General features: G+C 32.5%; 1 protein-coding gene across 1 annotated transcript; it reads left to right on the forward strand.

The window, feature by feature from the left end:
* The first annotated feature begins 261 nt into the window (after nt 1-261).
* Nucleotides 262-15,574, forward strand: LOC134237546 (dnaJ homolog subfamily C member 21-like). The gene is made up of 16 exons (XM_062719643.1): nt 262-357; nt 1,283-1,391; nt 8,527-8,655; nt 8,742-8,836; nt 9,255-9,380; nt 9,541-9,714; nt 9,887-9,937; nt 10,093-10,172; nt 10,606-10,703; nt 11,227-11,323; nt 11,665-11,832; nt 13,647-13,698; nt 14,055-14,119; nt 14,323-14,383; nt 14,466-14,642; nt 15,126-15,574. The coding sequence occupies exons 2-16, from the start codon at nt 1,283-1,285 to the stop codon at nt 15,264-15,266; spliced, it is 1,623 nt and encodes a 540-aa protein (XP_062575627.1). The 5' UTR covers nt 262-357; the 3' UTR covers nt 15,267-15,574.
* Nucleotides 15,575-16,244: the final 670 nt, after the last annotated feature.

Here is a 16,244-nt window from a genome sequence, read left to right on the forward strand (position 1 = left end):
CAGTTGCAATAGGTCAACGTGGTCACTAGAGATATTTGAATGTGTGACAGTCTCAGACCTGAATTAACCATTCAGTCTTTTCCCAATTAAATCAAATGGTTATTAAGCTGTTAAAAATTAAAAAACCATCTAGTTGTTAATTCCAGTGATTTTCCAAAATGCGAATATTATTGGAACGCGTTAACTAAAACCTTTAAACCGGATATGAAAGTTCTTGCACGGCTCTGAGAAATAGAACAAATTTATTAACTGAGAAAGGACATATGTGAAAGTATTTAATCTGTAGACAAATTATTCAATTACTCAACAGAGAAGAACAGGGGATTCAGTTGATTAGATTTCTTTCGGACAAAAAAAGTAAGGAAAGGTTTATACCTGAAAACTGTATGGAACACATGTCGTTAAAAAGTTTGTGTCCTTCAAACCCGGTTAAACGTAGTTAGAATATTCTAACTGTATCTCCGTACAAGCCCTCACCACAGTTAGAATACCTCCCATACACTTGCAATGTAGCAAATCAGAGCGGATCTGCTCTGAAATGATTTTGAAGAATACAAAAGAGGATGTATTGAAAATAAATACCAAATTATTCAAAAGTTAAACAAACCTTTTAGAGATTGTATATGCCTTTTACGCCAACAAATAATCCATAGACAGACTAAAATTCAACTCATTTTCTCAATGTTTTTCTCGATTCAAATTTACACGCCATGTTTACATACTAAACTCTGGATTGCGCTGAGTTCAAGTTATCGCCGTATTTATTTTGCTACATTGTAAATAGATGGACCGAATTGTTAAACTGGGTCCGTAAGACATATATCAGTTTAATGATAGAATGTTCTATCTAGGTCAAATGATTCAATTTGTTCCATATGTCTGCAGTGTAGCAAAATAAATAGTGACAGATATCTATGAATAATCCAATGAAAGAGTTCTAAATGAAAGAAATGGGTGCAATTTTCATTCAGTTTTAGAACAGTATTGGTATACTGTTCAGTCATCAGACTTTGACTTTTTGTTTATTCTGAATAAAATGTTTAGTTATTTTTTAAAATCAAATAAATCTTAATCAATCATTGTGGCTACCTGTGAAAAGTAGTGTTTTAACTGTGTGAATATGAAATTCCTGTTAGCTGAGATATTTTCATTTGAGTCCAGAGTTGGACCCCTTGACAGTAAACGTGAGCGTCATATACCAATAGGGAAAACTGGAATTTATCACTGTATTTAATGCTTATAAAAATGATTTAAAAACAGTTTTGTAATATATATTATTTAGATGGCAGGAACAATGCGATGTCATTATGAAGTTCTTGGTGTGGAGAGAAATGCTACAAGTGATGAGATGAAGAAAGTGTACAGAAAACTGGCTCTTAAATGGCATCCAGGTAACGAACAATTAAAAATCACACACAGACACAAAATATAAAGAAAAACAGGCTCTTAAATGGCATCCAGGTAACAAACAATTAAAAATCACACACAGGCACAAAATATAAAGAAAACTGGCTTTTAAGGAGGCTCTAAGCACTGCACACTAAAGAGCTCTATTTGTTGGGTAGTTTTATGCAGTTAGAGTGATTCTGCCCTTAGATGTAAGATTAAAGAAATCGTTATTTACCGTTAATTACATAATTTATAATAGATTAAAATATTTTTAGCAATATAGTAGACCAAGATTAAGAAATTTAATTATTTTCATTAATTTGTCCAGTGTAAGTAAACAACAGTGATTTCTGCTCACAAATAGTCCATTGTCTTTGGACATTTTTCCTGCGCAAATAAGGCATGAACCCTATGTTCTAAATGAATGAAAAAGTCTCAATATACATATCTTTTTATGATATATTTTTCTCTAAGTCCAAAAAACAGTTTCTGTTGGTGTTTAGAGCTTCCTTAATAGTCCGGTCCTGATTTTTAAAAAGAAGGCTAGAAATAACTTCTAACGGCAAATAATTATTATTTTGTCCAGCATAGTTTTTTAACCTAATTCAAGTATGCTGAATCCGAAAAAATATGCTGGCCTGCATGAAAATGGCGTTAAAGAGGTCAAAATGGCGATTCAAAATGGCGGACATCCAATTTTTCTAATTTTTTCTTAATATCGTTCAAAATGGAGAAATAATGTGTAAATATCTCACTGAGTGTAATACAACTATAAAAATGATAATAGAATGCTAGCATTATTAGTTTAACTCAGAAAATTTAGTCGTTTCTACGCTTAAGTTTAAAATATATTTTATTCATTAAGAAATGGATTGAACAGCAGGCATAAATGCCTATGATCGTTCTCTCCATAGGTCAAGGTACAATTACAAGTACATGTAAGTAAGTAAGTAAGTAAATGGTTTATTATAGTGACATGTGTTATATACAATTACAACAGTTGTCAACAAATATACATATATTAAGAATTGAAACACCCGGCCCATCGGGGCCTATATGTCACTTTAGCAATATAACTTTCAATAATACAGAGATATTACGCATTGCGTTTACTATAAATAATAGATTGTCTGTAAGTATATGCTGAATATATGAATTTTCCGATCTGCCTTGGGAAATTTAATAAAAGAAATCTTGTTTTGTCTAAATCTGACATATTATTATCAAATAAAGTTGGGTTAAATTCAATACTGGTAAAAAAGATTGCTCTTAGATTTGAATATGATGTACAATGAAGCAAAAAGTGACATTCATCTTCTACACTATTTGATAAACATAGAGTACAGAGTCTGTCTGATAAAGCCTCCCCCTTATACCGTCCTGTTTCTACCGCATCTAAATTGAGCAAGTATAGAACGATGGCATTTTGGGATATCCATTATTACATATTTCTCGGTTTGAAAATCAGATTTTACGGCTCGGTAGGTTCTAAGTTTTGGGACGTTTTGGAGATCTTCATTCCATGCGTTTAGAAATTTTTGACGGAGTTTTTCTTCAGCTATAGTTAAGTTGCAGGCCATTTGATTTTGGAAATAGGTAGACATATCAAGAGATTCAAATAGGAGTTTGGCTGTATGCGACCAGTTTCTGTTGTTTGGTAAAGATTGTTCGAAGTCCCACAAGAATATTTTTTTCGTAAGTCTGTCGTCCGGCATTGTAACGAGTCGATTCCAAAGACGTATAATATTCACCTGGTGACGATAAAATGAAGGAAGCCAACCAACTTCTCCTTGAATTGCTAGTATTGGCGTAAATCTATGCACACCCAGGAAGTATCGCATCGCACGATGCTGTACAGATTCAATATTATGATGTTTGACGTAACCCCATAATCCACTGCAGTAATCCAAGATAGGTGCCACTCCGCTCATATACATTCTTTCGTATGTTTTGAATCCTATTGATTTATTCGAATGTATTTTGTTTGTAATAGCTCCTAGTGCGCGACCGCCCGATTTTGCAAGATTTTCTGCGTTGTCCTTAAATGTGGTAAATTCGTCAAACAAAACGCCAAGATACTTATAGGATGATGAGTACTCAATACGATCTTCTCCTAAGGTAAATAAATGGTCACTTCATTTAAACATGTAAACATTGAAAAAATGTATGAAGAGTAGATTATCAATTGGTACATATTTAGAATTAATTCAAAGAGAGAGAGAGAGAGAGAGAAATGAATAGAACAAAAATAAATTTAACAAGAGGATAGGAAAAATAATAATTATATAATCAAATATAAACAACAAAAAAGGGAAAAACAAAAACAAAAAATAAGAAAAACAAAGAAACAAAAAAACAAAAACATATGTTTGAGCAATTGTTGTTGACCCAGAGTAGGAAGAATTCCCTAACAGAGCAGTTTACCTAAAATAATATATTTCCCATAGAATGTCATAATAAACTAAAATTTCAATGAAAACCTCTTGGAGGTTCTTATAAAGGTATGTACATGATCAAAAAATGAAAAAATTTTATCCAGAGTTAGTGAGTCTACACCATATAATATGTTTTCTATATTAATTGGTATGTTATTTTCATTCATGTATTTAATCAGTAATTGTCGTTGTGAGGCATATTGTTGACAATACAAGAAAAAATGCAGTGAGTTCTCGTTTTGATATCCACAATTTGTACATGTTGGTGATTCGTTTAAGTGATCTTTGAAAAGATCAGCATTAAGGTTACTACATTTATTCCTTAACTGGCAGTGTATTACGCTTCTATTACGAATTTCTACGCTTAATTCGAATTTTCTTAAATTTATATGTATATTGTTTCTATATTCTGCTTTGTTCAGGATTTTACATTTGCAAATATCCATACACTGCAGATTTGTATTTTTTCCTCTGCATCTCACTATTCTACAATTGAATGATGGTGCAGCTGTAAGTTAAAAGTCATAATGGCGATTCAAAATGGCGGATATTCATTTTTTTTTATTATTATTTCTTAATGTCGTTTACATAGAAGAAAGGATTTGTGAATTTATTTCTGAGCGTAGTGCAACTATGTAAACTGACATTAGAACACTTGTATTATCACTTTAATTCGAAAATTTAGTCGTTTAAATTTGGAATGTGTAAAAACACTCAAAATGGCGATTCAAAATGACGTCATATACACTCGAATTTCGTAAAATACCCAAACTGCATATTAATTCTGAGTCGTTTTGCAGGAAATAAATTACAGTTTGTGTTTTTTTTATTAATGAAATAATATTCAAATAGGCAATGAAAGTTGGAGGATATTTTTGTTAATGACTTAGGATTTTTATGAAACGGATTTCTGTATAATTATTTTATTACTAGTATTAACACATGATTAAGATAAACTTTTGACGACAGTTCCGAATTGAAGACATCTTAATTATTGTCTGTCTCACATAAAAAGTTAATATCATACAATAATTGTTTAGAGGACAATAGGACAATTAACTTACCCCAAGAGCAGTATTCCCCGAGCATTAAGGCGATTGAACATTGTAGTTCAAGGTTTGCTTAATCATATCTCAGTTGTTGGAAATTCTTAATCTATTTTGAGTCCAGTGTAGAAAACACATAAATGTGTATGTTCATGTGGAAGGTCTAGTGCAACATAACATCATGATTTTTGAAATAATGAACCACGACCAATTAGAGGGCTAGTAATTGTTACATCATATAAATCTGAATATATTATAATACCAAATATAAACATATTTATTAAGAATTATCAGTATTATATAAGTATAAACCATAAATGTTCTTGATTTTCTAGCTCTGATTCTGTGTCCCATTCATTTGCATTTTGTTATTCTCAGTCAAAAATTCAACTTTATTCACAGATATTTTATATTGTGAACGGATAATCTTTTATTGAATAGTGTATTTAAATTTTGAAATTTACAAAATCTGAAAGAGGAAAATGTTTTTGTTCAATCCCCCCTATTCTTGATCCAACCTTACACTATCCTAACAATGAAGTGTGGATCAAGTTGTCTTGTAAAGTTCTTGGAGGGTTCAAGAAAATTTTGTTGACTAGATCAAAGTCAAGAATGACTTAGGCTTATTGATACGAAAGCTTGTACGTGATAGGAATCACGAGGAATCTGTGCTCTTAAATTGCATACTTGTCAAATTTTCTCACCAAGATATGCACACAATGTGATTCCAGATGATAAAGTTTGAGAATTTTCTTGCTAATAGAATGACATTTCCACCCAAAAAGATAACAAATCTATACGGTCACAAAATAGAAAGCTGCATGTCTTGAATATCAGAGATTTTTTATACCTCCGCTTGAAAAGCGGAAGGATATAGTAATCGGTAAGTCCGTCCGTCTGTTAGCTTTGGGGTACCCATCTCTTATCGGCAACTTTTCTCATACCACTGGATGAAATTTGATGAAACTTTCACAGAATCTTTATACATATTGCCATTGTGCATCTCCTATTTTACTTGTTCTCATAGCAAAACATGGACACTGTCATTATATACATATGGGAGGCGGGGGTATCATTTAGTGAGCTCATTGCTCACATTACCTCTAGTTCATTTTGCATAAAGTTTTGGAAAACAAAATGTATTTTTAACATTTGAACATGTGTTGTTCCTTGGGTGTTGGAAATACCAAAATTCTAAAGACAGAAAAACTGATACCTATAGCAAATAATGCTGGAATAGAAGATGTTAGGGGATAATACTATAAAGCTCTCATACAATGAAGCGCATTGAAGTGGTAAAATTTTCCGTTTGGATGAAACGTTCTGAGTCATGCTTTGAACGTCAATTATAATATAATGACACGCCCATTGTTTTAGGACACCCCACTCTTCGCGACAAAGAACATGAGTTACACTGAAATGGAGCTTTAAAAAATTGTAGAAAGAATTAGAGACTCCCCACTTCTCTAAAACTCAAATTGCAACAAATATGAACATATTTTTGAAGTTATCATGTCTATCGAAGTTACCACAACACATGTTTCGGTCGAACACGCGTTTACTTGGTGTTTATTTAGACTGTCAATTTGATTGGCTACTATATTTATGGAAAACCTGTTCTACAGGTATTCTAATGAACAAATTGACCGTTTTATCCATTTCTTAAGAAATGGGCGTGTCATAAAATGACAATAAACGTTCTAAAGATAGCTCAAAACGTTCCATTCGAACGGAAAATTTTACCACTTCAATGCGCTTCATTGTAAGTGCTAATTTCAAAAGCTAATACAAAGTGTTCGATGAAACGTACAAGAATTTCTTCAATTATACTTGATGGTGTGATGAGGGATGTTGAAGTGGAGTTGATAATGACAGCGATTCAGGAGTGATTTTAGGTGGACGGGGACTCAAAAGCTTTGGAACACGGTCAAATACGAGGGGGAAAATTTGGAAAGCCTTAAGTCGATTTTGTTTAAATATATCAAGAAAAAATGAAACTATTCTAGTATTTTTTGTTTGTTCATATTAAATGAACTAATCAGTATACTATATGTAAAAGTAGAGGTACTGTGAGCAATGAGATCACTAAATGATACCCCCGCCTCCCATATAGATATAATGACAGTGTCCATGTTTCGCTACGGGAAACCCAAAATATGTGTCGGATCAAAAAGTAAAATAGGAGGTCACCATGGCAATGTGTAATAAAGATTTTGTGAAAGTTACATCAATTTTCATTCATTGGTATGAGAGGAGTTGCGAATTAGAGATGGGTACCCAAAAGCGTAACAGACGGACAGACGGACGGACGGACATACTGATTACTGTATACCCTCCCGCTTTTCAAGTGAGGGGTATAAAAACAAACCGTTGCAAAACGACTCAGAATTAAGCAGGTTGAGTATTATATGAAATTCGAGTGTATATGACGTCATTTTGATTCGCCATTTCGAGCTTATTAACACATTCCAAATTTAAACGACTAAATTTTTGAATTAAAGTGATAATGTGTGTTCTATTGTCGTTTTACATAGTTGTACTACGCTCAGTACGATATTCACAAATCTTTTCTCCTATGTAAACGACATTAAGAAATAATTTGAAAAAATGAATATCCACCATTTTGAATTGCCATTTTGACTTTTAACTTACAGATGCATCATCATTCAATTGTAGAATAGTGAGATGCAGAGGAAAAAATACAAATCTGCAGTGTATGGATATTTGCAAAATTTTAAAGTAAAATCCTAAACAAAGCAGAAAATAGAAACAATAGACAAATAAATCAGAGAAAATTCGAATTAAGCGAAGAAACGACTAAATTTTCTGAGTTAAACTAGTAATGTTAGCACTCTATTATCATTATTATAGTTGTATTACACTCAGTGAGATATTTACACATTATTTCTCCATTTTGAACGATATTAGGTGAAAATTAGAAACATTGGATGTCCGCCATTTTGAATCGCCATTTTGACCTCTTTAACGCCATTTTCATGAAGGCCAGCATATTTTTTCGGATTCAGCATACTTGAATTAGGTTAAAAAACTATGCTGGACCAAATAATAATTATTTGCCGTTAGAAGTATTTTTTCTATAAATCGGACCAGACTATAAACCATAAAAACACACAGGCACAAAATATGAAGAAAACTTACTCGTAAGTTGCATCCAGGTAACACACACACACTTACACACACAAATAGACACACATGCAAAGAAGAATCTGAAATGAATGGATCATTAGAATTTATAAATAAATAAATCGAATTGGTAACTATTATATATTTTATATATTTTTGACTAGATTGAATTATTGTAAAGATTTTAATTAAATACAATTTTGGATTAGAAAATGTCTTGTTCATTAAATTCAGGACTTTCAAGTATCACTGAGAAACTGCAATTATTTAGAATTCTTATGCCGAGTACTTGTCAATCATGTCGTGAGAAACAGAATGAAGTGTCCCTATTATCTTAAATATAATTTTGTCTGGGACTTTTAAAACAGATAAGAAATATTAATTCCATTGAAATGTTCTTATCTTTCTGTAGATTGTAATTGTAGCAATTTTTTGGGACAGATTTTAGGGGAAAAGATAATTTGACATATTTGTATAGATGTATGAAGCTAAAAAAATTGTTGTACTGTCAGATAAAAATCCAGATAATGTAGAAGAGTGCACAATACAGTTCCGAGCCATTCAGCAGTCGTACGAAGTCCTGAGTGATCCTCAGGAGAGGGCGTGGTACGATAAACACAGAGAACAGATTCTACGAGGGGGTGAGTGTAACAGCTAGATACAATGTCATGTACTGAGCCTTATTTCAACAAATTCTGTAATCGTCTGGGGAATTATTTCTGGACAGGAATGGGACAGGGAGATAAATATGAGGACAACAGTTTGGATGTATTCCAATACTTCAACTCCTCCTGTTACAGCGGCTTCTCTGATGATGACAAGGTGTGTACACTCTACTTAGTTTATGTCATTACTGATGATAAGGTATGTGTCTGTTCCTTACTATATGTATTATTCTACATGTCCAGTTAAGTAAGTAGGGCGCTAGTTAAGTTAATTAAGCATGAGATCTTTGTAGGAGCTTCTATTGTGTACTAAGAGACTCCAGATCTTACAACAGTCATCATAGCATTAATGTTGAAAAATGTTTTGATATATTTTCAAACTTTGAAAAAGATCGATTTGTCTGAGAAGAAAAGCATTCTCTGTTTTATTTTCATCTTTTTCCCTTGTATTTTGTATTAATAGCTGATGTCATTCGTTCCTTTACTCTACTGAATAACTTGAACTTAAATAATTTGAATTCAAGATTGAAATAAAACCTCTGTATCAACATATGTAATCATTCCTTTGTTGTAAGGGTTTCTATGCCGTGTATCGAGTGGTGTTTGATCTGCTGGCAGAGGAAGACTATGAGTTTATGGACGATAAAGAGAGTGATCAGGAAATCCCGGGATTTGGAAAAAGTGACAGTCCTTATGACACAGTATGATATCTTTTTTTTATCTATGTAGGGAAGGATAACAATAAAATATACCTGGTCTCATTGATATCTTAATAATATGCTTAAATGTGTCATCTGTATCTTTTGAATTAGAATTTTGTGAAGAACATCATACATCCATAAAGTATTTGGATTGTTGCAGGTGGTGAAGCCATTTTATGATTATTGGGAGAACTATTTCACTGCTAAGTCTTACGTATGGGCAGAAAAATATGACACAAGAGAGGCACCTGATCGTAGAGTGCGCAGGATCATGGAGGCGGAGAATAAAAAGTTACGAGATGCAGCTCGAAAAGAAAGAAATGAGGAAGTCAGGGTAGGAAAAGTTTTCTTTTTTGTTTCTCGTCATCTTGAATATCATCAACAGATGTTGTTTTTTTTTTTAAAAATCTCTTGAAAATAACTTAGATATTTTACTTAACTTATACTATGTAACTTAACTTATTAGTTATTACAAGTATATTATGATGTGACCTTTGCATTTCCAGGCTTTGGTCCGATTTGTGAAGAAGAGAGATCGCAGAGTACAAGCTTACAGGGTAAAAAATGGATTTCTTTGATTTCATTGTTAGATAATAAGTTTATGTCAATGTTTATGCATATAAGTTGAAACATTTAAAATCAAAAGAGATAGAAATAAAGATACTATATTCAGATTTAAAAAAAAAAAAATTATTGAAATTTAAATTTGTAGAAATTAATGGAGGAGAGAAATGAAGAGATTGCCCAGAAAGCCAAGGAAAAAAGAGAGCAGCATCTTAAAGAGAGGCAGAGGTATGTAAATATCTATACAGAGAATCAGATGATGAAGTAGATACATGATTGTATATGGAGGAAAAAAGACTGACTCTCACAGTAGAGCAAAGGAAGAAACTGAACTGACAACAGATTTTCTCACACATATAGAGGCATGTTCAAAGGAGTGAACATTCATGAGCCCTCGCCATATTTCCTTATACCTCCAATCGAGTGTGTATGTTGAACTGGCCTCAGATTTAAGGCTAAGGTCACATCCCCTCTCCCCCAAAAAGAAATGAAAATAACAGTCACTCTGGGATTTTCTACTTCATATAAACGTGAACTGATAGAATGTTATAAATCTTATATAAGGTTAGTTCAGATTTTGAGGGGCATTTATAGATAAAACTAATAACAGGCTATAAATTGGAAAAGGAGAAACTTAAGCTAACACCTGTGTTTTTTACAGACTGGTGGAGAATTATGAAGAAACAGGTTGGTCAGCCATGACTGAGCTAGAGGACGATCTGAAGAGATTGGAGACAGAACTGGGTGACCATTTTGAAGGTTGTACATCATAAAGGGAGAAAAACAAAAACTCAATAGACGGGGATTAACAAAAGGGTGAGGATAGGGGGATTAGACACAAACGGGTTCACGTGAACTAACACACTACTGACAGACAGACCAAGGCTGCAATCATACAACTGACAAACAGACAGACAAAATCTCACTAACAATTATAGTCAGATTTAAAAGATCCATATTAAGTGCAAACTGAAATTTTTCAAGATATTATTATTGTGTTAGATGTATAAATTTTTTACAACTTAATGAAATATTAAATGATACACCTACTATCTGGCAATGGCCACAGAAGCGGGTCAGAATTATACATAAATCTGATTATGAGAGGAGAGTGGTCACAATAAAATAAATATGGAAGCTGATCTATTTCTTAATTCAGTGTAGATTTTGCTTTGGATTGGGGGGGGGGGGGAAGGGATATTGTTTACTTGGGCTATTTCTTTTTTTTCTCTTTGGCTCTATTCCCAACTTGAAATCAAAAGGGTCATGTTTTTATTTATAGATGACAGAGCTTTGAACACAGATGAAGAAGAGGAGGAGGATTATGTAGATGAACTTTTCTGTGTGGCATGTAACAAAGCTTTCAAAAGTGAGAAGGCGTAAGTAGGCAACTGCATTGGTTTCTGGTCCTCAGTTTCCACAAAATGCTATCTCTTGAATCTTGATCTAATTATCCACATTTGTAATATTTATGCTAGAAAAAAAATATCTTTCTGGAAAAATATAGGGTAATAGGCTTGCTTCTTTAATCAAAACGTGTATAGAAGTAACATTAATGACCAAGCATTTGACTTAATATTTGACCCAAATTTTCTTGAAAAGCTTGCAAAGTTCTATAACTGGTTGAAATCTAGCACATCATGAGACAAAAGCATTAAAAAAAATATTCGGCACATAGAAACAAACATATTTTTTTTTATTTAGCTTTATTTATTGGTAGTTTTGTTAACCATGAGAAATCAAAGAAACACAAGGAGAATGTAGCGGCTCTACAGGAGGACATGAGGAGAGAGGATGAGGATCTAGTGGGAGTGGATCCAAACATTCCAGGAGTGGGGGAGGATCCAGACATTGAGAGTCCAGAGGAAGAATCTCCGTCCAAACAGAAGTGGGTGATTATTTCATTGAGTACTTCATATCTACTAATAGACTTTTACGAGGAGCGCTGACTTTTACAGTTGCATTACTCTCACACTAGGACAAAATACGATATAAATATTTAGCTCAAAATTTAATTCAGCGAAAAAAATGGACTATTTCAAAGCATAGGTAAGTTGTCCTTAAAGAAAAGGTCAAATCTAGGCCTTCACATATAAGTGCCCCTAACACCATTACTATGACCACAAGAAAGGTTTTTATCTATTATCAATTTTTATGATACAGGTTTAAATGTCCAAATAAAAGTCAATAAAGTCACTTCCAATAGGGACTGCTAAATGAAAATGTGTGGTTTAATATCACTTGAACAAATTCAAGGTCATCGTAATTGTCAAGTTTTACAAGGTATGCATATTATTGATCAGTAAAATGCACTTTTCATCAAAAGTGTGGACAATGGTTTAGCAGGAAAAGAGACTTCACCCTTATGGATAAATTCTGGGAAAAAATTGGGGGAAATTTTGATAGTGGTTATCATATGCATGAAATAAATAGTTTTCTGCAAGATAAGGTCTTTTTCATGGAGATTTACATTAACCAAGGGAAAAAAAAGATAATGTGAATATAAATTGCAAAAAATAATTGCAACTCTTCACCAAAATACATTCTTTACAATGACTAAAATCAAGTAACATTTCCTGTTTTAAAAGAAAATGCAAAATTAGTGTTGTAATGTATGGTAAACTTATATGATCAGAACCTAACTTCATTAATTTTAAAAGCAACTAGTGCTAATTGTAAATAACCGTTACAGATGTTCCCCAAACGCTCGCCAACTTCATTTTAGTGACTCATTCCCTCTACCTTCATCAAATAAACTAAAACTCTATGCATCTTAAACTTAAACAACGTTTTTTCTGAAATATAACAAGTATAGCAAATTTTTGCATTGTACGTGCGCACACTTGCATGCATATGCGGAATGACCATATCATTGTATCTACACTATTAATTCATTTAAATGTACTTAATATCAAGGCATTTAATCAAAAAGTATTCGAAAATACGCTAAATCAAGTGCGTTTGTAATTATATGTATTGCACGTGCATGCATATGCATGATGACCATAATCTCTTGGAGGGGTCTATTAAGACTATCTATATTCTAAATCTCATCCTGTTTGGCTGTAAACCAAGGGAGTTACAACCATTTAAAGTTTTAGCCAATCAGATTGCAGCGCACGTGCATGCGCGTGAAGAAAATTATTTTATATCATATCGTAGGATATCTTAATGCATGACTATGTTTTAAATTTCAAAGTATTTCGTCTAAAAACAAATGAGATATTGAGATTTTTGTTTCAGCCAATCAGAGCGAAGCGCACGTGCATGCGCATGAGTTCATGATAATTTGACCATGTCGTCTTGTCTATAATACTAATTCATTCTTATATTCTGAGTTTTAACACATTCCATCAGAAAATAGAAAAGTTACGGCTATATCAATTATATAGGTCATTTTACATGTTGCTCGTGCGCGCTCTTGCAAGCACGTGCGCGCAAAATGACCTTGATTCCGCAAATCTACATAACATGTCTACTTACTAAAAAGGTTTTAACTACATCAGATGAACAGTTTACAAGATCATTCGCGGACAAATAAGTACCCAGGAAGAAGAAAAATAATAATAAGAAACAGAGTAAAAACAATATGTTCCCCAACTTCGTTTGGGGAACATAATAAATAGAATCAAAGGATATTGAAGTTATTTCTCAGTCAAATTGTGTATCGGTAACATCTCTTTATTTAATTATTTATTTTAGATTATCAAAGAAACAAAAGAAGAAGAAGAAACAACAAAATTTGATACCTCAGGTGAGGATTTGGTTTATCTTGAGAATAAAACATTGAAAGCATTCCTGTAGTTCATAGTTAATTCACTTAATGACATCTATAAATGTTTCATTTATAGTCCTATTGAATATCAGTGTTGGTATCTCAGTCAGTGATCTTGTGAATATTTTCTCATCCTGATGACAAACTCTCTAGCTTGTAAAAGTGTAAAACAACACATTAGATTTAATTCTAAAATATTATAGGAAAGACTGTTTAATCTTATAATGTATTAGAATTAAATCTTATGTGTTGTTTTCTTAATTATTTGCACATCACATTAGGTTTTAAATCATAATGAGTAACACAGTAACACTTACTGTTTATTTTTATTTCAGGATGTAGAAGATCTAAATAACATTGTAGACAATCTAGAACTGAATGACGCTCCAGCTAAACAGAGGTACATGTTTTACTTTATGTGTTAACTTCATCTGACTGATAGTTCAGAATAATGGCTTTTTTAGATTTTAAGGAAAACCTATTCCAGAGGTGTTAACTGGTAGCGAAAGATTTTGTACAAATGATTATCTTGACAATAAATAATTGACTTTCAAGTTGTTTATCAATATGTGTCATTCTTTAATGTTATTGAATTCTTTGCAGCACAAAGTCCAAAAAAGAAAGAAGAAAAGAAAAAGAGGCAAGAATGAGAGAGGAGAAGGAGGTATGATAATTTTATATTTTCTTCATACATGAAAAATTTAAATTAAGAAATTCTTTACAATTTTTACATTGTTTCATTAAAGGCAGAGAAAGCTTTGAACCAAGAAAGTCAGGAAGAGGACCGACTCCTAAACCAGGAACCGGAATCTGCTGCCGAGAGACTGGCAGGAACCGGACCGGAGGACATTTCTACCTCAAAACCAGTCAGTAGTACAGAGTCAACAAACAGAAAGGGAAAGAATAAAACACAGGCTGATCTGGTAATTATTCATTTTGACTGGATCATTTGTAATCCTCTTGTTAACGATTACTTGTATTTATTTAGACGAAAAAAAACAAAGTAAAATTTTCATTACTTTCATGTAAACCAATGTGTAGTGGCAGTACCATACTGAATAATCAGTTGAAATAATAACTAATTACAATAACTATAGTCTTTTTTAATGATGATTTTCTCTTTATACATACATTTAATTATTTTATACTGTAAGTATTAATTGCATATTCTACTTAAATAATTCATCTGAAAATTATAAATGACAAGTCATAACTGTTTGGTTTCTCAGTTTACTTGATTAGAAACATTTACGACCAACATTTACAATTGCCATCCCTAAAACTTGAACATTTGATTACCAAAATATATATAAATGGCATTTCTTTTGAAATTCAATTTCTTTTGTAAATTTTTCTATTTTGGAATGAGGAGTTTTCTAGTAACATTTTAAATTTCAATTCTTCAGGAGATGAAATGCAATGTGTGCCAAGAAGTATTTCCGACTCGGAACAAACTGTTTACACACATAAAGGAACAAGGGCATGCTCTGAGAGTGGAACAGCCTCCGTCATCAAATCAGGGGAAGAAAAAGAAAAACAAGAAATAATGAAGAAAGAAATTAGTCATTATTAGTAGAAGTGAAGAGAACTGTGATTGATCTCAGTTGTGATAATTAATGTCTCCAAACAATTCCAACATTGAGGATAATCTGGCCCCAAGGCCATTAACTGAGTTAATAAAAAAAAATTTGATATTCAAAATTTCCATCCTGTGCTTAGATTTGAATATACAAATACAAACATGTGGTCTTATTAATCTGTATGCAAAATAATAATCAATGATATTAAGAAACAAAACTTAAGTCTGCTTCCAGTTTATGGCCTTGAGGCCAGATTTTGTGAATTGCACCATCTTTTTGTCCATCAGGAGTTTCTTTACCTTCAGTTACATTGATGATTACCATGTTGTTGTCTTGTCATGAAGTTTTATCTGACACTGCTCTGGTGTCTTGTATCTCTGGTGACAGGTTTATGACAGAACTTGATTGATTATTGAGGGATGGGGAGATTAAGAAATAAATAAAATCAGTTTGGAAATACTAGTATCTCAAAGATATGCGAAGGGATATTTGTTTTTATTAAGTGAATGCTTGTTGCAAATGGATTTTGCTATTAAGATGTTTTATAGATGTACAAGTTAAGTTATAATAAAAATGTGTTTTAATAATGGATAATTTTTTGTGATATATAATTCGGATTGTTGCATGTTGTGAAAGTATCTTCCAAAATAGGTAAAAGGACATACTCTTTAGGGTAATATTTCATTATTTATTTAGTTGAATACAGGTCTTGGATTATAAAACGTAAACTGACCCAAACCAGGTTACTGTAGACGTACTTTTTTTCCACAAGGTCATAATTCCGCGGAATAACAATTTCTGTTTAATCCATTGGAAGAAATTTACGCGGATTTTCTAGATTGTCACTATATGCATTACATTAATATAAGTACGCTTGGACAAATTTCTGCGGAAAAGTTGTGACCGCATACATAGCGTAAATTAATACCACGCGGAAAAAAAGTA

This window comes from Saccostrea cucullata, unplaced genomic scaffold (assembly GCF_032062105.1).
Source record: "Saccostrea cucullata isolate Sc308-1 unplaced genomic scaffold, CSIRO_AGI_Scuc_v1 ctg546, whole genome shotgun sequence".
NCBI lineage: Eukaryota > Metazoa > Mollusca > Bivalvia > Ostreida > Ostreidae > Saccostrea > Saccostrea cuccullata.